Below are 25,576 nucleotides of genomic sequence, written 5' to 3'. Positions count from 1 at the left end.
TCTGGTTTTCTCCCTCCTTCCTATTGTAGAGTTTTCAGTCAGTCGACTACCTGTAGCTCTGGGCAATGTCCACTCTACATTTTAGTTGTATTCCCTTGAAATTGTTGTGAGCTGCTGCGGCTAGGTGTATACCCGAGCAGCCATCTTGGATCCTCCAGAAGAATATCGAAAAAAAATGTTCTTGAACAGAGGCATCTTACACGTTTTTATGATAGGGTCTCAGTGCTTATTTTCATCAGTATTTTCCATGAGGTTTCTACGCACATATAGCATAGGAACCAAACTGGACTGTTCAATTATTCTTCAATCACACCTCATGATTCCTTCCTCTGTTCCTTTAATTTACTCTCTCCTCCTGAAGTGTCCACTTCTCATACTACCTCTCATCAACTCCTGCTGAAACCTATCCGCTCAGTTACCTCTTAAAGCCCTTCATGATGTCCTCCACCCTGAGCTCTGAACCATCCTAGAACTTCATACCTTCCCACCTGCTATCATGGTTGTTGATTTATTTGTCATATGCCTTCCTTCCCATCCCACCCTCGCCTGGCTTTGTAAAGTCTGACCCTAAGCTCTGTGTACTTTCATCTATAGCAGGTAATGGCATAGAACCGTTTCCATATCACATGCTCAGCCGATATTTCTGTATTTATGAAGTTGAGTGAATGTTATGAGAGACACTGGGGCATCACAATTGCTGATCTGCTCAGTGGCCAAAACCTAGCTCAAGCGTCCTTGAGAAGTTTTCCAAAGACCTGTTACGATGCCTTGTTCTTATTCTTATTCTCCTTCAAATCCCTCAGGGTACACACAGGAAGAAGGGAGAATCCCTTTGAACAGTACTGACTGAGAAAAAGGAGTTATTCTGGGCACTGTCAGAACCTGGGTTTCATGTGAAAGATGAATAGTCTGGACTAAGTATCTTTATTTTTCTAGCACTAAAGTGTAATGATTTAAAAACACACACACACACACACACAAAAAAAAAAAAAAAAAAAAAAAAAAAAAAAAAACAAAAACAAAAAAAAAAACAAACAAACAAAAAAAAAAAAACACCGTGTTATAACCTGGAAGAAAGATGGTGCTACTCAGCTATGCCAAACAGTGCAGAAACTGGCCAGCAGAAAGCACAGAGGGTGGTCTCCAGCCAGAGCACGGGATTCTCCTCTCCACCTTTTCTGAACACACAGACACTGAGCCACACGGCCACGCTGTGTCCCCAGGTCACTGTCTCTGCCACCGGATTCAGACATGTGTCCCACCTGGCAGGCATCCTACGCAGCTGCTGCAACTTGAACTCCTTAAGGAATTCAAATTCTTCAGATGGAGAGGGTTAGCTTTCTGATGGAAGTTTATGGAATGCCAGTTCAAAGGTAGCATTTGAATATTCGAGTGTTCTAATCAAGATACATAAATATTTTATTACTCCACTACTGTTCTTTCAGTCTACTTAAAGATGTGAAATCGCACAGATTTAATCAAGTTCATTGTTTGAAAGGAGAGAAATTAGCATTCAGAGTGCTTCGCATAAGAGTCCCAGCGCTGCAAGGTCAGTGTTCAGACGGAAGTGGGTGACAAGTGCATTGTGTTTGAGTCCTTAGTTCAGCTCATTATTCCTTAGAGAAACCTTTTATGTCTACATGCTAGTTGGAAGGTAAGTTAAAAACAAAAACAAAAGAAAAGTTAGTTTCTTCCTACTCTGCTCTCTGTTTATTCGTATTCTATAAATATTTGAAGTAATTTTACATCTGTATCTAAATATTAAAATACAATTTGTTTTAACATAAGATATAGTTTTTTGAGCCATGCATATAAAATCGTACTACGGTATTAAGAAGACTTTATAACACAGTGATGACTGCCTTAAAGGAAAATAAAATTATAAAACACTAAGGCCATTTTTTTAAATTGTGCATAGAACCAGTGATTGTGCATTTAAGGCAATTAAAAGATTTATTGAAAGTTGGGTTAAAAGTAGATTGACAATGGTATTAAAGAATAAAGTGTCATTTATTTGGCGCTACTTTGTGAATGTTTCCCATCTACAAAATCATCTCATGATATAGTATATATACACAATATACTTCCAATTACAACTCAGACGTAATATAACCTACAAAAATCACATGGCTATCATCCACATACAGTGATCCTACTTTGAAAAGAATGAAAATTAGCAATCCGTTAGGGTGCGAGAACGTTTTCTTTTCTCCTCAAAAGAAAATATTAGCACCATACCAGGTAACATGATCTAAAACTATTGGCCTCCTCGGACTTCTTAAATACCTAAATATAAACCTTTTTATTTGTTTGTTTGTTTGTTTGTTTCCCAAAGCACAAATATTAATTTGCAAAAAAATCAGTTCTACAGTAGTTAATAGTTCTCTCCTTTGTCTGCATGTCTTTCAGAGTCAGGAAAAAAAAAAACATAGGAAGTAAAAACTTTCGCAGGGTATGAAAATAAAAAACCGAAGCCAACCTAGCGCCCTTCAGCAGTGAGTGCCCACCGAGGCGAAGGTGGACATCTCGCGGCGGATGGTGCTGAACGGGGACAGCTCCAGCTCGGTGGTGTACTCGTTGTCGTTGTCGTTGTCGCTGGCGGCCGCCGAGGAGGACTTGTGCGCGCACTCTTCGCAGCAGCAGCAGCAGCAGTCCAGGAAGGCGCGGCTGAAGGGCTTGCACAGGCAGAAGAGGACCACGGGGGTGACGCAGGACTTGAAGAACAGCAGGAACTGGCTGATGATGTGCAGCAGGTCCATGGTCTGCGGGGACACGCCGGCGGCCATGTAGGCGGCCACGATGTTGTAGATGTTCTCCGGGACGATGCAGAAGCCGTAGAGGATGGCCAGCGCCACCACCGTGCAGTTCATCTGGCTCTCCAGCTGGATCTGCCGCCGGTGCCCGCGGGCGCAGGCCTTCTCGGCCTGGCGGATCTTGCGCGCCGTCACCAGGGAGCAGGCGATGGTGAAGAGCGTGGGCAGGCAGAAGTAGCAGCCGAAGTACCACCAGAGCCGCGCGCCATCGTAGGTGAGCGCCAGCACATAGATGGTGTCCGGCAGGTCCGGGGAGATCCGGATGGCGCAGCGCTCAGCGGGCGCCTGGCCCCCGGAGCCCGGGTCCTCCCTGCTCAGCTGGCGGAGAACCACTTCGGGCAGCGCCAGCAGGAGGGCGCCCACCCAGATGACCGCCAGCTTAGCGGTGGTGGAGGAACAGTTCTCGATCATCTCGTAGTACATCTGCACGTTGGTGGCGGCCCTGAAGCGGTCTATGCACAGAGCGCATAAGGTGAAGGTCGTGACGCCCAGCGAGGCCACCTGTGGGAGGAGCACAGAATAAGGGTGATATCACTGTCAGAAGGAAAGTTGAAAATGAGAGGGGGGGAGAGGGGGATGTAGTGGTTCAGGACCATAGAATAAAAAATAAAAAAATAAAATTAGAGCTGGAAGGATCTGTAAAGGTCATTTAGTCCAACATCATTTTATATTTCATAATAAAAGGCTAATATGCAAATAGACCAGACAGGGGAACAACCAAACAACCGGTGGCTATGACTAGCGCTGACCACCAGGGGGATATGATGGGCGTTGGCAGCAGGTGGTAGAGTGTGGAACATGATGGGTGGCAGCTATGGTGGAACAGGTGAGCGGGAGCGCCAGACCAAGGTGGGACACCAGTTACTGTCATCCTGTTGAGCCTCTGGTGGTTACCGAAAATTCTTTGCTCCTGCACACCATGGCCCTGCCCTGCTCTCACATCTGCTGCGGGTGCTAGCCTCACTTGCACCCAGCACTGGCCTTGATCGCCTGGCACTTTCAGCAGTCATGAGTGGCGGCGGCTGGCCCCATTGGCCCTGAGGGCTTCTCCACCTACCCCTGCTCCTGAGGGGCAATCAGGGCAGCAGCCACCGCTGGATCTGTGCCTTCAGCAGGTGCCAGGAGGATTGGAGCTATCAGCAAGTGGGAGCAGCAGAGTGGAAGTAGGGCTACTGGCAGGAGGGGCTGAGACCCGCCCCTGTGCCCACTGCAGCTTTAAGACCCACAGTTCCTTTCAAGGTGCACGAATTCATGCACTGGGCCCCTAATTATAGATAAGAACACAGGATCCCAAGAATTTCAGTCATCATGAAAATGCCTGCCACCAGTTGGGCTAGATAAGGAGTAAGGATCACTGAGTGTATCCCACTGTCATTAAAAAGGATGGCCATGTTGTCCAGTGTGAGGGTCATTAGCGTGCCTTACACACAGGTGTTCAAGAGCTATTGTTTCCAACAAGCTAGATATGAGTAGAGATCTCTTCCAATTTCTCCTAAATATAAATGAAAATATTTTAATACTATTGTTTGCATATATCTATGGGAAACAGAAAAGGGAAATTCACCGGAGGTCATAATCAAAGAGAAAACAAAAACTTCAAACAGGTCAGTAAACTCCCCTCCACACCTCTCCTCCCCACCCCATGCTGCACGTCTGCCCTAATGGCATCTGCTAATCCTGGCAAGATTTCCAGGTCATTTACGCTAGAAGGATGGGTCCAGGTGCCTAAGTACATAGGTAGCAAACAAAACTGTGGCCTCTGGGAGTGGGAATTATGTCAAAGATTCCTTGTGAATTTGGAAAGCCCTGAATAGTGACATTTTCATGGTTATAAAAAGAAAATAAACAATCAAGCCAGATAGTGGAGGAACCTGTCTGGATTTTAGGATTCGGTTCTAGGTGAATGGGGGAGTTGAAGGGGAAGGAAAAATTCCAACCAAAAGCCTGAATTCACACTGGACTAGAGCCAGAAATCACACCAGCTACGTGGCTCAGAGAAACCCACAATGCAGTTTAAAATCGTCTCAGGCACTGAAAAAGTGAACATGAAGTCGACTTTAAAACCAGGCCTCACAGCTGATCGATGATGTCTCTCTCATCGATGTTTCTGACTCTCTATCCCTCTCTCTTCCTCTCTGTAAAAACTCAATAAAATATATATTTTTAAAAATAAATAAAAATAATAATAATATTGTAAAACCAGGCCTCAAAAAAATCACTCAGATAAAATCCAGGGAATGTGAATTCACAATTAAAATCCCAATATGGCCCTGGCTGGCCTGACTCAGTTGGTTGAATAGTCCTGCACGGAAAGGTCAATGGTTCAGTTCCGGTCAGGGCACACACCTAGGTTATGGTTTGGTCCCTGGTTAGGGTGCGTATGGGAGGCAACTGATAGATGTTTTCTCTCTCTCTCCCTCTCTCCCTTTCTCCCTTTCTCCCTCTCCCTTCTCTCTCCAAAATAAAAAAATACATATTTAAAAATAAATAAATAAATAATAAAAATCACAATATGCACCAATCCACCACTCTGAGCTCATGTGCCAGAGAAAAAAAGTTACAGAATCAGACAGAAGTGCAATTATCATGAAATAAATATGCTCATCAAATTTAAAGAAATATGAGAAATATGAGATAATGAGGGGACATCAAAGAAAATAGGAGATATAAAAAATAACCATGAAAAAAAAAGCATATAGAAAACAGATAGAATGTCTAAATACTCAGCCACAGGAAAACTTCAGATCCGAAAATGCTGATGCTGACTGCATAGAGCACTGTATTCAAAGAGGAACTGCTCTTAAACCCATAAAGTCTAGACATCTCAATAAGTCAAGTTGAAAGTTAAGAACCAAAAACATGTACATATTTTTTTCATAGAGAGGCTTTTACAAGAATAAAAATACATGTTCCTAGTGCAAACATACTATCATTCAGCATTCTATATAAAATATTTATTGAGCATCATACATATCCTATATAATAAAGAAGTAATATGCAAATTGACCATAACTCCAACAAACAAGATGGCCATCCCCATATGGACACAAGATGGCTACCCCCATGTGGACACAAGATAACCACCACAAGATGGCCTACAGAAGAGGACAGTTGGGGGCAACCAGGCCGGCAGAGGAGGGCAGTTAGGGATGACCAGGCTGGCAAAGGAGGGCAGTTAGGGGTGACCAAGCCAGCAGGGAAAAGTTAAACATCAATCAGGCTGGCAGGGGAGTAATTAGGGGGTGATCAGGCTGGCAGGCAGGTGGGACATAGAAGCATGGAACAGAGTGTGGACTCTTGGAGGGAAGGAGAGGGAGGGTAGGAGGGCGGGAAGTAATCAATCAAGAACATTGTCTGCATATATGCATGACCACGGCTGCAGACACTGGGATGGTGAGGGCCTAGGAAGGGGGATAGGGGCAGGCTGGAGGGGGCCAATGGGGAACATTTGCAATACTTTAAACAATAAAGGAATTTTTTTTTAAATGTGGTCATTATTTATATATTTAATCAAGGACAATAAATAGAAGGTAAAATATCCATAAGGATTAGGAGAAAAGGAGACTAAAAGAAAACTCCCTACATAGATGGCATGCTTTGGGTCGTACCCAAGGCACCTGGGCATGGGCATTCCCTTTGCCCTCCGCTCGTGGCGATGTGTAAGAAGCACAGCTATAGGTCATGCCTTGGCAGGGACTACATATATATGATGTAGATATCTAATTTTTTAGAACTCAAAGGGATCATGTTGACAAAAGGAAAGCCATTTGTTACAGCAATTTTAGCTCTCATACCAGGAGTTGTTTCCGTACTGCATTCAAGCTGTCACTCTCCCCAGAACATAGCAACGTGCCTTGCGGATTTTTTTTTTTTTTTTTTTTTGAGAGAGAGAGAGAGAAAATAAGTTTATTTTCAAAACAATAGAGTCAAAAGGGTTTTTCTTAAATTACCAAGAGGGTTTTTCTTAAACAAAATACCAATGAAAACCTCCACCAGATAATTGCTTGCCTGTAGTGTCATCTACAGGCAAGGTCTTAATGGTAGTAACTTACATAAAAGTTCAGTTTAAATACTTTTTTTTTTTTGTAACTTCTGTAAAGTTTAGAAAAATGCCACCTTTCTTCTCAGTGTGATCTTCTGTCGGGCTTCATTTTGGTGAAAGCCAGCAGCATCTTATAAATGATTATACCTAGCATCTTTGTAGCAAAAGCCTTTTTTTCTTCTGTAAAGTTCTAGATCTCCCCCAGAATTCTTCACTGTTACACATCTTTGGGGATTACTTGAAGGTTTTTCATAGCTGCCCAATGTAGTTCCAATTAAGAAAAGAGAAGATCTGCAGGATTATGTTGGCAGGCGTGCGAACTAACTAATCAAATTTTCCCTGACACAGACTCAAAGAATAATTCCGTTCTTTCCCAAACACGTTCTGCATCTGCCCGCACAGTCACAGGCTCAGCAGAAAATCTTTGGGGTGTTTCCTCAATCTCTCTGGTTCCAGACGGAGCACACCCATCCATGACTTCCAGATGACCTCAGTTTTGGTGACGGAAGTTCTTGCTAGGTGAGCCTCGCTTTCAAATCTCATACACAACGTTGGGCATGGTCTCCTCCTGAAGCTCCTGCTTCCAGCAAGCCTTCTGGATTCTGAGAGTTCCAACATCAAGTCGTCTCTCCTCTTCTTACACTCTACACATTAGTCAGTGTCTACTACTTCTAATATGGAAAATAAGGACAGTGTACCCATGCCCTGACTATTCTCCTGTTGGTGAAGACAGTCTGAAAATGAGATGTAATGAGGGGTTCAACTATGTGAAAAGCAAAAAATGAAGAAATAATATGACTAACAATGGTCTAAGTCAATGCAGATCAAGAGGTCTTGATGGAGTTTATAACCACAATTCCTATTTAACAAAATCTTCAGAAAGTATTCCATGAACAATATAAGAAATATCAATCTAATGTAACTAATAAAGTCATTTTTATATTCATGTTTTAAAAATCAACCCTCAAATTAATAAGTTCACTTTAATGGAAATTTATTTTGAGCTTTTAGCACCAAAAGCTCAAACTAATTTTTAAAATTGAAGTCTAGCCCTACCCAGTTTCGATCAGTAGATAAGAGTATCTAGGGTCCCAGGTTTGATTTCGGTCAAGGACACATACCAGTACTTTTCAGGCTCCTCTCCAGCCCCAGCCCCAATCAGGGTGCATAGGGGAGGCAACCAAACCAACACATGTGTTTCTCTCACATGGATGTTCCTCTCTGACTTTCCCTCTCTCTTCCATTCTCCCTAAAAATCAATGGAAAATTATCCTGGAGTTGAGGATTAACAAAAACAACAAAATTGAGGTCTACACTGTAAGACTGTCTATGATCAGATTATGGTTCTTTTTTTTTTTTTTAACATCTGTAATTATCACATTTGAATGAAAATCTGAGAATTACCTGGCATTTTCTGAAAGTCTACATTGAACAGTATTATGTAGAAATTGCAGGACATATTCTATTTTAGAGATTTTTGAAACTTTTCATTTACATTTTAGCTTTTAAAATATTTTGGTTCGTTTTCCTGTAAAAAGGTAAAACAAAACAAAAATTCCCAAATTACCAAATATGCACAAATCCTCATCATGCTTTCTGCACATTTGCCTGCCACTCTATAGCACAAGTCGGCCCACAAATACAAAGCTTCAAAGATACTGTGCGCTCTCTAAATTAGGAATAACATTTCTATGAAAAGAACAGCTTGGTGACATAAAAATACTAGCAACTCTAAAGAGAGGCAATCTCTTAGAGGCTCAAAACATCTATTTCCTTGGTAGTTTTCTGTCATTACTTACAAAGAACACACCCGGGATAGCATCTTCTCCCCAATTACTCTCCCAAATTTTAAATCTAGAGATTTAAAATCTGGATCAGTTATCCCAAGAGCCAGCTAGCATTTGCATACCTAACCACAAGTCAGTTGCAAAACATTTCTTGAGAGGTAATATCAAATGAATGTGGGTGGACATATATGAAGACTGGTGTGTTTGATGGCCACTCCTAGATATCAGAAGCTGCGCTACACATCCACTCTTACTTAGAAGATGTTCACTGCTTCGAAAGCAAAGCAGGGCTACCTTGGGTTGTATTTCACCTCCCAGGATAACAAAAAACAGGACACAGTTTAAGCAAGATGTACATGCGCTCCAACTTTTTGTTCAGCAGCTCTTCTCCACTGTTTCCCTTTGAAGATGCTCAGTTCTTACAAATGATTATACCTATCGTCTGTGTAGCAAAAGCAGCCATGTTCCCAGAAGCTGTAGTCCTGAGTCGGAACCTCAGACATGTCTGATCTGTAATATTCTTGATGATTCATTGGCTGAGGGAACCTCGATGTCCCCAATTTTCTCAATTTTCACAGACCAATTTCAGGAAGCTCCTGCATCCCGCTTCCTGTTTTCAAATTGGACTTCTCTCTGACAGTATTCTCTGTCTTCAAGATCCAGTGGAAAGAGGATGAACTGTCCAGGAAGTTCGCAACAGCTACAGAGAGATTATTAAAGGAGCCTCTAAGGAGAAGGCTGCCCCAAATGCAGACAGCGCTTACAAGGCAGTTGCCACAGCAACCTCAGCCCAATGCCAGTCCTAGATGTCTATCTGCTCCCTCCTGCCATCACTGCCTGCAGTGTTTTTACTTCACATATTTCCCCCCATCAATTCACGTATGCACTCAATTGTATGATGTGAGAGAACCATAAAGGTGCAAAGTCCCTGCTCAGCACTCTCCCAAAACATTTACAGAAAGCTTTAAACATCTGTAAAGGATAAACGGCATACCTCAGATATTAATTGATAAAAGTCACTTGGATAATGGATAATGGGCTAATTTCTGCTTACTCGGATATGAAATGTATCCATGTAATTAAAACTGCTAAATGTTGGGGTAACATGAAAATATTTCTATCACAATTTTTAAATATACTTGTTTCCATACAGCTCATTAGAAATTCTATCAAGATGAATGGGGCAATTACATATAATTATAAAACTGTATCATGAATACTGGGTCTTCTGCGTTTAATGACCATATCTGATTGCTAAAATTCAATATCGCTGTGAGATATGCTCTTGGGATTAAAGCTGCTAAGCACTAGCTTAGATGGTTAGTTCTTTGAAGCAACATCCTGAGAGATGAAATGAGTAAGATGCAATCTCTTATTAATTAAACTGCAATGGGAGGAATAATTAACATCCACAAAAGCAGAACGGCAAACACTTAGAGTAGACAAGGCTATTAATTTTGAGCCTCACCCTCAGAGGGAAGCTGGAAGTAGAAAAGTTTAACTACAGGGGAAAGAAGATATTGAGCATTTTCAGAAGATTGGCATCAAAACACAGAAACAAGAAGAATCAAAATCAACAACTCTAAAATATTTCTTTCAAATGGAGTTGTTCTATGCCAGAGTCACAGCAGTGACGGTCCTCCCCACCCGGGCCAGGGCAGCATCAGAGCCGGGAGGCTTGTGTGTGTGTGTGTGTCGGGGGGGGGGGGGGGGGGGGGGAACTGCAGCATTGCCTCAAGGCGCCCACAGGAGCAGGGACAGTCGAGCTCTCAGGTGGGAAAGCGGCAGCTCCTGTGTCCAATGGCCTTCCCCATCGGTGAGGCTCCTGATGCCAGACCCACTTCCCATCGAGAGATAACCTGGCCCACCGTGTTCACGTGGTGCTGCATTAAGTCCCTGCTCATTCAAAAAGATATGAACAAAGAGCATACACTTTATGAAAGACATTCACCTATGAAGATCCTGTATTGCTCCGTTTCTCAGAAGCTTATTGCAGACACATAAGAAAGCATTGTGTAAAATATGTACACAGATAATAATTTAATAAATTAAAAAAATAGAAAAAAAAAAGAAAGCATTGTGGTGCTGGCTGATGTGGCTCAGTTGGTTGGAGTATTGTCCAGTGTACTGAAGGGTCATGGGTTCAGTTTCTGGCCCCGGCACATACCCAGGTTGTGGGTGAAATCCCAAGTCGGGGTGCATCTCTCTCTCTCTCTCTCTCTCTCTCTCTCTCTCTCTCTCTCTCTCTCTCCCTCCTCTTTCCTCTTCCTCTCCCTCTTCCTCTCCTTGCCTATCTCTCTAAAATCAATAAAGCATGACTTCATGTGAAGATTAAAAATATTTTTTAAAAAAGAAGAAAGTATTATGAATGAGAGGAAGCTGTGAAACAGAAACACAGATCACCTGAGGTCCAACTCTTAATCATGTCAAGAGTATCTTTTACTAAACTTTCTCGTATAAATCAGTGATAACTCTAATGGGATAAAATAGACCAATGTAGTAATTCTTTTTTTAAATATTTTTTTTTATGGATTTCAGAGAAGAAGGTGTGGGGAGATAAACATCCATGGTGAGAGAGAATCATTGATAGGCTGCCTCCCGCATGCCCCCTATTGGGGATCAAGCCTGCACCCTAGGCTTGTGCCCTGACTGTGACCTGGTTCACTGGACGACGCTCAACAACTGAATCACACCAGCAAGGCTAGACCAATGTACTTCTAAGGAAAATTTCTTTCATATGAAATTAAATCTACATGCTTTAAGTACAGCAAAGCTACTGAAATACACTGATTTTTATAAAATAGGGAAATCTCTAACTGAAGTCATGACAATTGTACTCTAGCCTAACATATTTTACCTCAAAACGATGTTTAAGTGCATCTATTTCTGTGCTATCCTTTGTTTACAAGTAACTCTGCAAACAAGGGCATTATTGTTAAGGAAACCCATTCATTTGGCCATGAATGATTATCTATTATGAGTCCGTGGTTACAGGCCTAACAATCAGTCAGGGAAAAAAAAAAAAAAAAAAAAGCAGGAGGAGCACAGGGTAGTGTTTTCCTTTGAAAACTCTAAATGGCTGCAGCTTATATGCCTCTAGCTTCCTCCTCCATTTTCCATAATCCTGTTCCTTTCAGCACTTTAGGGCAACTTCCCCAGGAAGAGACGCTGCTTTGAGCACCAGTGGGGACAGCGTGTTGTTCAGAGCCACTGTTTACCAGACAGCTCTGAATGAGATGGCCTTTATCTGAAGGTCTTTATTTCAGAGTGCGTGCAAATCGGGATCCTATGACAGTGGCACACTTCCACGAGCGTTTCGGAGCCACACAGAGTGCGTAGGAGTGATGTGCCTCACCCCCACCTGCAGCACTCAGCTCTGAAATGAAACAGCTCTTCACAGACACTCCTTTGCCAGCATCACAGATTCAATCTGATCCACCCACATAGCCTAAATGTCCATTTAATCCAATCTGATCCACCCACATAGCCTAAATGTCCATTTATTTGTAGACACTTACCAATCTAGTTCATCTATACATGATCTCAATGCCACGGGGGGAAATATTTTGAAGCCATTAACTGTCATTACTGCCTCATGCTCCTCCTTCCTCTGTCTTGCTTATGCCTGGTAAAATGCTCTTACTTATTTTAAAAACAATTGAGACCATTTAAAAGCCAATATATCACCCCCAAACTTGTCTTGATTCTGTAAATTTTTCTTTACCATTATATTCGCACCTTGACATAAGGTTTCCTACCAATTGTGACTCCTGGTAGTAAAAAAAATAATATTTACACTAAGTCATCTAAAACATTATAATTTAATTATAAGTATAATTAAATGCTCATTGGTATAAAAATGCAAATGAAGCAAGGTTAATATCATTTGTCCGAAGATGAAAAACTCATCTATTGGAAACAATAAGTCTTAAGGGAGTTATATGTTCCATAATTATTCTCAATAATTAGAAATTCATTTCAAAATATAATATTTACCCTAACCCAAAGTCCAGTTTTCAATGGTTGGTTTTATTATGATATTTCTAATCAATCATCAAGTTACCTAGAATTTCATTTTTTTATCTTGGGGTTCTGATGAGTTTCTAAAGAATAAGTAACAAATGTGTTCCCTGTGTCTAATGACATGGATTTGCATGATGGTGAACCTACTCCATTTATGCTTGTGTGATTATGATTTGAAGATACTGATAAACCGTATTTAAAGACAAAATTTCTCTGTAAATTTTCTTAGTAGTCTAATCAGAAGTACTACTCATGCTCATTCAAACCTCTTACAAGAGACAAATATCTCTAAATCTCACAACTTGTTGTGAATTGATTAACAGGATGTTCTTCCTATATGGGAGTGATCTGACCCCAGGAGAAGACAGCAAAAGTAGGAGGAAAGGCAGAAAGCAGAGAAGGAAGAGGAGGGAGTAAAAGCGTGGCCCTAAGCACAGTCACAGATGTAATAAAAATGAATCACTCCAGGCAGAGATCAAATCAATGGCCTTGGCCTCATTAATGCTATGAACCACTGAAATGTGCTGACAAGTAACACTGAAAACGACTATACAGTCACAAATTAAAAATATTCTGTCTCAAGAATAAGCCTGGTACTGTGATTATATCCTGGGTTTAATGGGAAATATCTGTACCTGCTTTGCAAATGGGAAGACGCCACAGTTGAGGTTGCCAGGATCCCTTCCTCCACTCCACCTTGAAATTTTAGATGAGATCATCTCTTCTGGCACGAAGAATACCATTCTAATTAGGATACTTAAGAGTTAGTCTTGGCAATAAAGTTGAGTTAATTATGGGACGTTGAAGGTCAGTTCTTAGGAAGTGAAAGGACAGGAGAAACCCTGGGGATGGGAGAAGTGCAATGGCAGAGACACCTCACTGCACAGCAGCCTGTCCATCTGTCTCCCCACAGTTCACATCCCAAACCCAGATCCCTGTGTGTCCAATATGACACTGCTGGATCTAGTTGCAACACACAGAAGAGCTATTAAAAGTGGAAACATTCTATCAAGGACCAGGCAGCCTAAGGGCCAACGATAAGGTAGACCCATACCCCCTCCACCTTGGGTAGACATATAAACGCAGATCTATTTTCCTTCTGCAGACATATTTGATTCTTTTTTTTTTTCTATTGAAGGATGCTTTGTAGACTCTTGACAGCCCTCAGAAACTCAGGATAAGTCTTCACTCTGACTGTGTGCTTGAGAGATTAATCCAGTTCTTGGAAAAACATTCCTCATGTTCTCCTGCCCACTACTCAGTGATAGGGTCTAAAGTACCTCCCTAGTCAGTCTTTCTTCCTAGGGTCCCTAAGGTCAAACTAAATAATAGGTATGCCATTCAGATTTTCAGAAGGAATGGACTCAGTGTGATGTACTAATGTTACACCGCTACATAAGCTAGTCATTTAAATACAATTTTTAAATTTGATTTAATTAATGTCCTATGGTTAATAAGGGTGGTTATCTCAGAAATTATATTCCAAATAATAAGTAAATATTTAAGAATATTTAGAATAATTCTGTTTTCAAAACAAAATTTAGAAAAGACTGTCATATTGATGAAATAATTTTGCCAATTATTCGTGTAGGTCTCCTATGCCAGGAAAGGTTTAGAAAATAAGAATGCAAGAGTTAAAATATTTTCATTGATGTAACTTTTCGCCACACCTCTAGGCTGTATGGCATTTATGATGACTAACTATAAAAAATATTCAAAAAGAATTAGAGGGAGCACAGTTTTTACTTTAATTTTTCTTTGATTGTTTCCAAGTACAATTGTGAGCTGACCTATTCCAAGGCCATTCCTGAACTTCCATATTACCTTGTTTAAATCTTTGTTATAGTTTTCATCACGTGGGAAAACATTATTTTACTTTCCCATAACATTAGTAGCAGTGACTCCTCTATGTTCTTCATCTCTGGACACTTTTTCAGTTCTTCCCCTCTCCCTTTCACTCCAGTCTCCTCCTAACATAGTGTCTATCATAGAAAAAAGAAGCCAAATAAATATTTGATGAATGAATGTATAGTGAACAAATGAATGAATGATGACATATATGGAAAGGGATGATAGAAAATGAATTATTCAGACTGTTTTTCAGTCAGTTATTGGGTGCTGCTGTTCTATATATAATCCTTAAAAACTTAATGCCAACTAATATTTTTAAAAGGGAGATAAAGAAAAATCATGTTCATGTTTGTACCTCATTGACAAGCTGTAGAAAAGTATGACATTCTTTTTACAAACAATAGTTGAAAAATTATTTGAATTTCACATTTGAATATCATAAAGCTTTTATTTCTTACATGGGACCCAAATTCAGTAAACTTCACCAAACACTGCTCATCCAAGGAATTATAAATAAGAGCATATTCTATAGCATTTTTTCCCCTTTCTGTGAGAGTTATCAGCTAAATATTTCCATTTGCATGGGGATGCCAAACATAATTATAAAGGGATTAATGGAAAGCATTAAATATTTTTTAAGCACCATTTTCACACACTGAGTCTATTTTCCCTGAGAATATTAGTAACTTTCAAATTGCTCATAAAACTGTATGTTTCCACTTAAAAGTCCATTAGAATACCTAACAGCTAATCCAACACTCAAGCAAACTTCCCATCTGCCAAGATCAATGTGCTATTACATGAATGTAGGGACTCCAGGGGAACCTGTGAAGAATTGCCTACCTGTGTGGTATTATCATCTTCTGCTTTCAGTACCTTCCTTTCTTACCCATTGGTGCTTACAATCTCTAAAGCAATGAAAGGGCCATTTGTTTCATTCACTTTAAAACCAGTATTTCTAAAGCCACTGGGAGAAACTGGCTCTTTTCATCACAAGAGAGTCTAGACCTTTCCCAAATCATTTCTAGTCCAGAGACCCTGGTGAAAAGCATTCCCTTTATTCATTTTCCACCCTCATGCAGGAATCTGTATCCAAGTAAAAGTAAAAAATAGAGAGCTGGAATTGTCTTAGAACTATCTGAAGTCTTCTGCGCTACCACACACCATGAGGGTGTGCTTTCTTTAAACTAAGGAGTCTATATAGTTCAAAGCCTCCCATTAAAGTCCAAAGAAATAAATATTTAGCAGTGGATCTGTTTCAGAGGATGCATCGACTCTGATTGGCTTCCATCAAGTAATGAGCAAAGAGCTATTACACTTGCCACGTTCAATGTCTGAATATTGGCTTTTACCATTTGTTAGATGGTGTGATAGGAAACTCCTCTTCCATTCAGCTACTGTAATCCAGACCTCTATTCCATCTCTCTCTCTCTCTCTCTCTCTCTCCCTCTCCTCTCTCTCTCTCTCTCTCTCTCTCTCTCTCTCTCTCTCTCTCTCTCTCTCTCTCTCTCTCATCTCTGTCTCTATCTCTATACCTAACTCTAGTTCTATCTTTCCCTCTTTCTCTCTCTCCACAAACAAATCTTGATGTGAGTATAGTTTTTGTCTGATGACTATCTCATAAACCAATTTAAAATAATGTGTATGTTGGGATGTCTTCTCTCCTATCCCCCTTTCATACCACTCCATTTGCCCTTGGTCCTTATGGGACTTATCACTAAGCCACAAAGCATCATAATCCTGGAATAAAAATGAAGCAGTTAGTCCTGGCCAGCATGCTCAGTGCTTAGAGCACTGGCCTGAGCTTTGAAGGGTCCCCGGTTTGATATCTGGTCAAGGACACATACCTGGGTTGTAGGTTCAATCCCTGAGGCCCCAGTCTAGGTGTGTTCTGGAGGTAACCAATCTATGTGTCTCTCATATGCATGTTTCTCTCTCCCGAACTCTTCCCCTTCCCACCTCCTTCTACTCTCTCTCTAAAAAAAAAAAAAAAAAAAAAAAAAAAAAAAAAAAATTTATGGAAAAAATATTCTCCAGTGATGATTAGGAAAAAGGAAGAAGCTGAGTTATCAATTACAAGTGCTCCCAGTATATTTCCACTCAAAGCAATATTAAATATTGATAAAACTTCCTTTCTAGTGATAGATCCTGGACACTGGGTGCTTTCCTCAAGCCTATGTCATCAAATTGAAATAAAAAGGACAGTTGAATGCCAATTGCAAAAATTATTAATTTCTGCTGAAGAAATTTCTCCTATTTTTCTATACAAACCCAACCCCTTCCCAAATTCTACTACCTCCTTAAGATTCCACTAATCTTCACATTGTAGGGGGAAGGGGGAAAAACTGTAGTAAAAAAATGAAAATAATGCAAAAGAGGAGATTTACAAAGATCAATAAAAGTGCATTGTGGTTACTATGGACAACAGTATGGAGGTTTCTCAAACATTTCAAAATAGAACAACCATATGATCTAGCAATTCCACTTCTAGGAAATTATCTAAAGAAAACAAAAGTACGAAACTGAAAAGATATATACACCCTCATGTTTATTGCAGCATACAATTGCCAAGATAATAGAAACAACCTAAGTATCCATTGATAGATAAATGAATATGAATAAAAAAGATGTGGCATTATATATATAGTTCAGTGCATGAATTCGTGCACATTGAAAGGAACTGTGGGCCTCCAGGCTGCAGTAGGCACAGGGGCAGGTCTTGGCCCATCCTCTGCACCCCCACCTGGCCCCTCCCACTGCAGCCCCCAGGCTTCTGTCTGCCAGCAGCCCCACTCCTGCTGCCATTGCTCCCACACACTGACAGCACTGGCCCTGCTCACACCTGCTGATGGTGTGGAATGATTGGGGCTGGCGCCCTCAGTGGGTGCAAGCAGCAGCTGCTGCCCCATTCACCCCTCAGGAGCAGGGGGCGGTGGAGAAGCCCTCAGGGGCTATCCGGGCCAGCAGCTGCTGCTCACACCCACTGATGGCACCAAGTGATTGGGACTAGTGCTGGGAACAGGCAGTGGGTGCAAGTGGTAGCTGTGGTGCTAGCAGAGCTGGCGCTGGCAGCAGGTGCAAGTGCTGGACAGGACTGTAGCACGCAGGAGCAAAGAATTTTCAGTAACCACCAGAGGCTTACCCCAATGGCAGAGACCGATACCCTGCCTTGGTCTGGTGCCCCCCCTTCACCTGCTCCACATCCTGCCATGTACCTCGAATGCCTTCTGGTGATCAGCACACGTCATAATGACCGGTTATTCAACTGTTCTGCCATTCGGTTCTATTTGCATATTAGCCTTTTATTATATATGAGGATATATATACACACATATATACACACATATATGTAATGTATATGTGTGTATATATATATGTATATATATACAATGGGATATTATTCAGACATAAAAAATAATAAAATCTTTCCATATGCAACAGTATGGATGGGTCTCAAGGTCATTATGCTAAGTGAAATAACTCACACAAATATTGCATGACTACACTTATATACGGAATCAAAACAAAACAAAACAAAACAAAAAAACAAGTTCATAAACTGATTGTGTAGACTGATGAACAAGAACAGACCCAGAGATAAGGAGCCATGGGTCAGATTGTTGGACCTCAAAGGGAGGGTGGGGATAAAAGGGAGAGATCAACCGAAGGACTTATGTGCACACATATGAGCCTAACCAGTGGTCAAAGACAACAGGGGGGTGGGGGCATGAATGGGGGGGGGGGAGTAGGGGATTGGAATGAGGGTTGAGGACAAATATGTGATACCTTAATCAATAAAGAAATTTTTAAAAAAGAATTACATGCCCTCCCTCCCCCAAATAAACAAATAAACTGATTGCTGGGTGCCAGAGGCAGGAGTTGGGGACAGGATGGAAGAGATCATTGAAGGGGGTCAAAGGTTCAAACTTCCAGTGATAAATAAATGCATTACAAGTGTAATGCACAGCATGGTTATAATAGGTAATGGTACTGTATTACATATTTGAAAACTGCTAAGAAAGTAAATATTACAAGTTCTCATCACAAGAAAATATTGGTATCTATGTAATATGAGAAGTATTAACTAGACCTATTGTGGTAATTATTTTACAATGCATATAAATATCAAATAAATTATGCTGTATACCTGAAACTAATATAATGTTATATGTCAATAATACTTCAATAAAAATAAATTATGGATAAAATTTTAAAATGAGAAATATTATAAATAACTCTAAAAACAAAACAAAAATGGTAAATCATACATTGCAAATCAATAAGAAGGTGTGTGGTTAAAAAAAATTTAAAAATAAAGGAAAATAGCCAACAAATAAAATAAATATAAATGAAAAAGAGGCAAATGCTAAATAATAAAAGGAGATGCAATCTCCAAAAATTTTTAGAAGTCTTGTGGTCAAGAAGAAAATGATTGGGAAGAGGCAGGTTTTGGAGAAAGTTTAAACAAATTTTTTATTTCTTTAAACCTTCATTTGTTTAAATTTGTAATATTCTTTACTAATCTAAAACACTTTGTGATTTTAAGGACATAAAATATATATAACTTATAGAACTTTACTTGATCACTAAAATAATTATGTTTTAAAAGTGCAGTTGTCTAGGGTTATTGCAATTAAAAAAAAATAATAATGCTATCAACTGTAGAACCTTACTGTCAATTTATGAGAAACAAGATGAAAGTTCTATAATAATAAAAGCATAATATGCTAATTAGACCAGGTGACCTTCCAGACAACCTTAATCTAGAAGACCAAGCAGGGGCTGTGAGGGAAGCCCGGGTTCCAGGTGCCAGAGGGAAGCCGGTGCCAGAAGTTGGGGGAAGGAAGGCCTGCTCTTGCACATATTTTGTGCATCGGGCCTCTAGTAATATAAGAAGCTATAAAGGCCATCATCTATCAATTGAAGCCTATCCTACCCAATAAAAGAGAAGCATGCAAATTGACTGCACCTTTGCCACGCCCACCAACCAATCAGGGTGAGTATGCAAATTAACCCAGCCAAGATGGCGGTTAACTTACATATCCAGTCCAGAGCGAAGACTGAAGACCATAGAAAGAAGCCAAGAGCTGCAGAGAAGCAAGCAAGCGGGGCAGCGGAGAAGGGAGGAAGGCAGACGAGGCAGCGACTGCAGCAGGAAGCCCTATTGCAGAAATCTTCCTGCAAGGGGCATCTAGTTATTTTATAATCATCTATTGGATATAGAAATATATTTTAAAGATGCCAAAAAAAAAAAACAGAAATAAAAATGAATGTATTCAGGGAACCCTGTTGCCTCAAAGATGTTAGTAGAATAGTAAACATCCACATCAAGTGCTGAGACAAAGAGTCTGATTGCCACTGACTAGGTACATTAGTATTCAATATATACTTAGGATGGTTCTTTCTTTTCTCTGAGCCTCATGTTTCATCTTTAAGATCAAGGAGTTGGATTAAAATGCCATCTGATTCTAATTTAACATGATCATTCAAAAGCTACAGGGTTGGAGGCTGTGGTTCCCCACCCAGATTGCCGCCCTAATGAAGGGCTGATTCACCCAGCCACTAGCACTACTGGTGGCTGATGGCTCCTACCTGCATCCCTCTCTAGAAGTTGCCCTTGACCAAAGAGATCCACCCAGCTCAACGTTGTGGCCCCTTTCTGGGAGCCACTTGTATCCAATGACTGGTCCATTAGTGGACACAGAGTGTGGGCCCTCATGCCTCCATTCAGGATATCTCTGCAGGCCACCTCAGACCCAGAGCTCCCTGTGGTCTTTGTGGCATCTGCAGCACAGTTCAGCTTCTCCTTCTGCCCAGTCCAGCATGCTTCATTCCCTACTCGGCATTGAACTTGAGTATATAACCCAACATACTTCCTGCAAGCAAATTCCCACATTAGGGTCTGCTCTGGGGGAAACCTGAGATGGAATAAATAAATCTCTGTGTCTTCTGTGAAAATAACAGTGTCTCCTGGAGGCAGAAATACTTTATTTTGGGTTTTGGACTGTACTTATTGTCATAATCAGGAATTATGAAGCTGTTAATAGTCCAATACAATAGGTCCTCGGGTTACCTCGTAGATATGTTCCTACCATGTGACAAAATGTGGTTTTTGCCATAAGTCAGAACCCACCTACATAAGCACCTACGTCACTCACATGGAGCACATACACACAGTAATGAAGTGAAACAGTAAAATAATTTAAAAGAAAGATAACAATTCCTGATTTTACTTGTGGTAAATAAATAATAATAATTAAAAAAACATAAAGCACATATGTACATATGTTGAAATGACGGAACTTTTTTTTATATAAATAAATGGGAGATGGTAACATAACCACAAAACAACGTACGTCGAGTCCAACATAACCCAAGAACTGTCTGTAATTGTTTTCACAAAGCATGATAAAACATTTTAAAACTATTTCAGAGAAATAAGATTAGGTAGAAATGTAGAGAACATATTCTACATTTTAGATGAGAAATTGAAATTTTCACTCACTAGTTTAACAGTAAAAATACAATTGTTGTCTAATTTTTCAATTAAAAAAATAGTGAATCTTTTTTCTCCCAAACCTTTGCTTCTCTAAAAATAGAGCCTGGTACCTATAACTTTTTTTTTTTTTTTTTTTTTTACATAAGTCTAAAAAAAAAAATAGAGACCAACAATAGCCATATTTATATATAAAAGGCTATACTGATCCTACATCTGTCCAACCATCTGACCAACCAACCAAGTGGCCAGTACATATGACCAGCACCGGCAATTTAAAAATAAATGCTGACTCTCACATGTGCAGTACATATAAAGCTCTCTTAGTTGTGCCAATTGCACATGTGTGTTTTGATTTGTCATTGTTGATCATGAATCTGTTTTTGTGGACATTTCTATTACAGAGAAAGGGCAAATAGTGATGTTAAAATATTTCTCCTAATTAATTTTCTTTCCATGTGCACGAATCCATGCACCAGGCCATTAAACAAGAGGTAAAAACAAGTATTCTTAAGGAGCAGAGAATTAAATTGGAAGATGAAATACAAATGAAAGCACAGGACATATTTTTTAAAACTTATTAGAATTAGAATGAAAACCCATATATAATAAATATCATTGTTCACAATTTATAGGTATTACTTTAACCAGTTTTTGTGTGAATTCGGATGGAATTCTTTTCTTTTAAAGTTTTTTTTTTAAGAACTTTAGTAAAAATGTTTCTTTCCCCAGTTTCTCTTTTTCTGTCTTCTTTATTACTTTTTCCTCTAATGATAAAGGTTTCTTCATGTCCAATACATATGCCTTTCCTATTGGAGTAACTCCCCTGTTCATTTTATAGTTTACTATTGCCTCTTCTTTACATATTTTAATTTCTCCTACATTCTTAAACAAAGGAACTTTTAAATTGAAATGGACCTTGAAAAGGCAATTGGTAGACACATCTTCACTAACATAAATTCAACTGCCTCCTCTGCAATTCCACATCGGATGGTCTACCAAACAAACTGGATATTTCTGAGGTCCTCGGAGCTTGGCAACCAGAGAAATCCTGAATCCTGGTAAAACAGGAACAGCTGATTTAGCAAGCATGGCATGATTGTGCCTCTGATCCCTGCCAGGATAACACAGGGTCTTATTTACTGACTCTTGTCTTGGTGCTTCTAAGTAGGTCCTGTTTCTGTGTACTTACCCCCTAGCCTTAGGCCTGGAACAATGTTGAACATAGTGTCATTGGCCCTGGTGCCAGACAGGATCAGGGGCTCTGGAATATTTACAGTTTCCCTTCTTCTGCTTCCATAAATGAAACAAGCCGTATGAATGGAGGAAACCAAGGGCCAGCTGGCTAAAGGCACAACTGGCAGCAGAGCACTTGGGCTCCTTCCAAGAGCTGGTGTTTAAAGAGAGGCCATTTAAAGAGCACATTCCAACCGCCATAATAGCAGTGCAGGACGCTGGCTGTAGGATGAAACAGGCACATTTTACGCAGAAAGATTTTCGTTTCCAAAGTTTAGAACCTATTATATATATATGCCCCATTTCTTAAAAAATCTTCTAGTTTTAGAGTCAATCCCTTAAAATAGCCAATGGCAAATGGCAAACATATATACTTTGAGAATGTTAAATAAATCCTGTCCCAGGATGGCCGAAGTGTTATTTTGGCTTAAGTTCATTCATACAAAATAAGTAAAAAGTGTTGAGAAATAGAGAAGGAAAGGAAACAGAAAGAGACAAGAAATGACACCAGAGTTTAGATGGGACAGCATGGCAGACAGCCAAAGACACTTAAACTAATTTGGGAGGTCATTAATATACCATGAGGCCAACTGACAAATAAAGAGAGGCAGATTTCCTTTGTTGAATAAAATATTACTCCTATTTTGATAGTTAAGAAAAAAATGCAATAATCTCTTGAGGGGGGAAATCATCTTGGAGCCTGGAATTCTAGAAGACAAATTATACAGGCTTTTTTTTTTTTTCTTTTTTTTTTTTCTTGCTGGGTTCTGATCATGACAACCATGCGCTGGCCTTTTATTAACTCTAGAATCTCTGCTTGGTGCCAAATCAGAAATATACGTGACACTATATTCAAGGAAATAAATTTAAAATCAAAACAATTCGCCCTCACTGGTTTGGTTCAATGGATAGAGCGATGGCCTGCGGACTCAAGGGTCTCAGGTTTGATTTTGGTCAAGAGTAGGTATGTACCTTGGTTTCAGGCAAATCCCCAGTAGGAGGTGTGCAGGAGGCAGCTGATTGATGTTTCTCTCTCGTTGATGTTTCTAACTCTCTATCCCTCTCCCTTCCCCTCTGTAAAAAAAATCAATAAAATATATTAAAATTAAATAAATAAAATCAAAACAATTCTACATATTAGGAGATCATAATTATTGCACAATCTGGGAGCAGATGAGTTTGAAAGTGAACAAAGCTACCCCTCTTGATAGATGATAGATAGATAGATAGATAGATAGATAGATAATTGGCAAGAGAAATGAAGGGGAAGGGTGAAAAGGAGTTCGACAGTCAGGGAGGTACCTGGCGCAGCCGTCCTGATACTATAAAACCGGGAAATGGGTAAAGCCACTAGTTGGAGACCCCGTGGAAGGCATTACCTCGATGTAGGGCACAATCTTGCAGGAGAAGTCTTCCAGCAGCCACTTCTTGGTCAGCTCATGGAAGATGACGAGCGGGAGGCAGAAGAAGATGATCAGGAAGTCCCAGAAGGCCAGGTTGGCCAGGAGGGAGTTGGAGATGCTGCGCATGTAGTAGTTGTGGCACACGATGCACATCACCGCCAGGTTGCCGATGATGCCAGTGCCAAAGATCACCACCGACAGACACATGACCGCGTACGCCCCGTACGACTCCGAGGTCAGCGGGTAGAAGGGGTTCTTGAGGCGCAGGCGCCGGCTGGTGCTGTTGCGCCGGCGGGGATCCTCGCGTTCGTGCACCCCTTCCCCCGAGGAGGACCCATTCTGGGCCAGCGCCCTCCCAGGAGGCGCGATCACCCGCCCTTCGCGCTCCAGGGGTCCGCGGACCGCCTTGGAGGGCGAGTCGCGGTGGGAACCCTGGTGCCTCCCGGCTCTCCTGGGCCAGTAATAGAGGTCGCCGGCTCCTCCGGGTTCCGTCCTCACCCCGGGCTCCTGGCTGCGCCCCAAAATGCCAGCGCCCCTGGGACCCTTCTCCTTCTCCTCTGAGGTCTGCAGGAAGAGCTGGAGGCCGGTGGGGTTCCCTCTCCCCAGAGGCCCGGGGGGCTCCGGATCCCGGGCCCCTCTCCACCTCCAGGCGCCGCCGGGTGGTCTGGCTGGAGGTCCCGAGGGCTCCGCCGCCGCCGCCGCCTTCGCCCCTCTGCCCGCCCCGTGGCCGCCGCTCCGGGCCGCCCGCAGGTCCCCCGGGGGCGCGGCGCGCACCGCGGCTCCCCGCTCCCGCTCCCGGGGCGCGCGGGCGCGCAGAGGGGCATCCCCGCCGCGCCGCTGGGCCAGTGCAGGTGAGCAGCTCGCCCCCAGACAAGTTGCGTTCCGGGGCGCAGGGGCGGACCCGCGAGCAGCCGAGGCGGAGACCTGGAGCAGGAGCGGGAGCAGGAGCAGGAGCGGGAGCAGCCGCCGCGGGGTGCGGGCCGGAGGCGCGCTCCTGCCCGGCATGGCTCGCGGCTCCCGCTTAGGACCGACACCTGCTGCCCAAGTTGCTGCTGAGAGTGAGACACATGTCACCTACCCCCGGCCGGGAGATATACCCGGAGCTTTGGGGGGGATGGGACGGGGGTCACCACCCTCCGGCGCTACGATCCTTCCTCGTCCGGCGCCCGGTGCATGTCTCAGCCAAATCCACCCCGAGCGCGGCGAGTCCCCGCGGTGCCGAGAGGGACGCTCCGCTCCGCTCCCGGCGGCTGCTGACCTTGAAAAGTTGCAGCCGACACCTGACTGCCGATGAAATGTTGCGCCTGGGAGAAGCCCCGCGCTCCTCCCCGCCTCGGGGCGATGCCTTCTCGGAACGGCGGCTCTGCCTATTCACATCCCGGCGACACTGCCGCTCCGGGGCCGGCGGGGTGAGCCGGGGAAGTTCACCGCCTCCCGGTGACTAGTAGCTGCAAGCCCGTCCCCGCGCGCTGGAAACAGGTTGCCAAACAGCCAGCCGCTGCACAGCTGCGCCCGAGAAACTCTTGCCTCCCTTCCCCACCCCCCAACCCCTCCCAACCCAGGCGCCTGGCGAGGCCACAGCTGCCGGGGAGAATCGGGACTGGAAACCCGCAGCCGCGGGCAAAGTTGCTGCTCCTCCGGCTCAAAGTTGGCCAGGAGGAGGCGCGGGCTGCGGGGCGGAGAGTCCCCGCGGAGAAGGCACCGGGGAGGAGAGGGGAGGGGAGGGGAGGCGGGCGCTGCTCCTCCGTGCACGGTGCCCGCGGGCTCAGGAGCGTGTAGCTGCGGCAGCCCGTGCAGCCCGGGCGGGGAGCGCGGTGCCTGGAGCCGCTGCGGGCGAGGCGGTGCCGGGCGGGGAGGGGGCGGCGGCCCGGCCTCTCCCCGAGGCTCCGGCCGCTGCGCGCTCTGCCTCCTCCCCCCGCGCCGGC

At 42.6% G+C, this 25,576-nt stretch overlaps 1 protein-coding gene across 1 annotated transcript; it reads right to left on the bottom strand.

The window, feature by feature from the left end:
• Positions 1–1,991: 1,991 nt before the first annotated feature.
• Positions 1,992–25,576, bottom strand: GPR37 (G protein-coupled receptor 37). Its single transcript, XM_084896958.1, has 2 exons — positions 23,628–25,576; positions 1,992–3,314 (listed from the first exon to the last, which is right to left on the bottom strand). The coding sequence occupies exons 1-2, from the start codon at positions 24,654–24,656 to the stop codon at positions 2,490–2,492; spliced, it is 1,854 nt and encodes a 617-aa protein (XP_084753084.1). The 5' UTR covers positions 24,657–25,576; the 3' UTR covers positions 1,992–2,489.

Source organism: Pipistrellus hanaki (genome assembly GCF_964339955.1).
Source record: "Pipistrellus hanaki genome assembly, chromosome: 10".
NCBI lineage: Eukaryota > Metazoa > Chordata > Mammalia > Chiroptera > Vespertilionidae > Pipistrellus > Pipistrellus hanaki.
The sequence above is the reverse complement of the archived record's forward strand: the minus strand, read 5'-3'. Positions and strand labels throughout refer to the sequence as shown.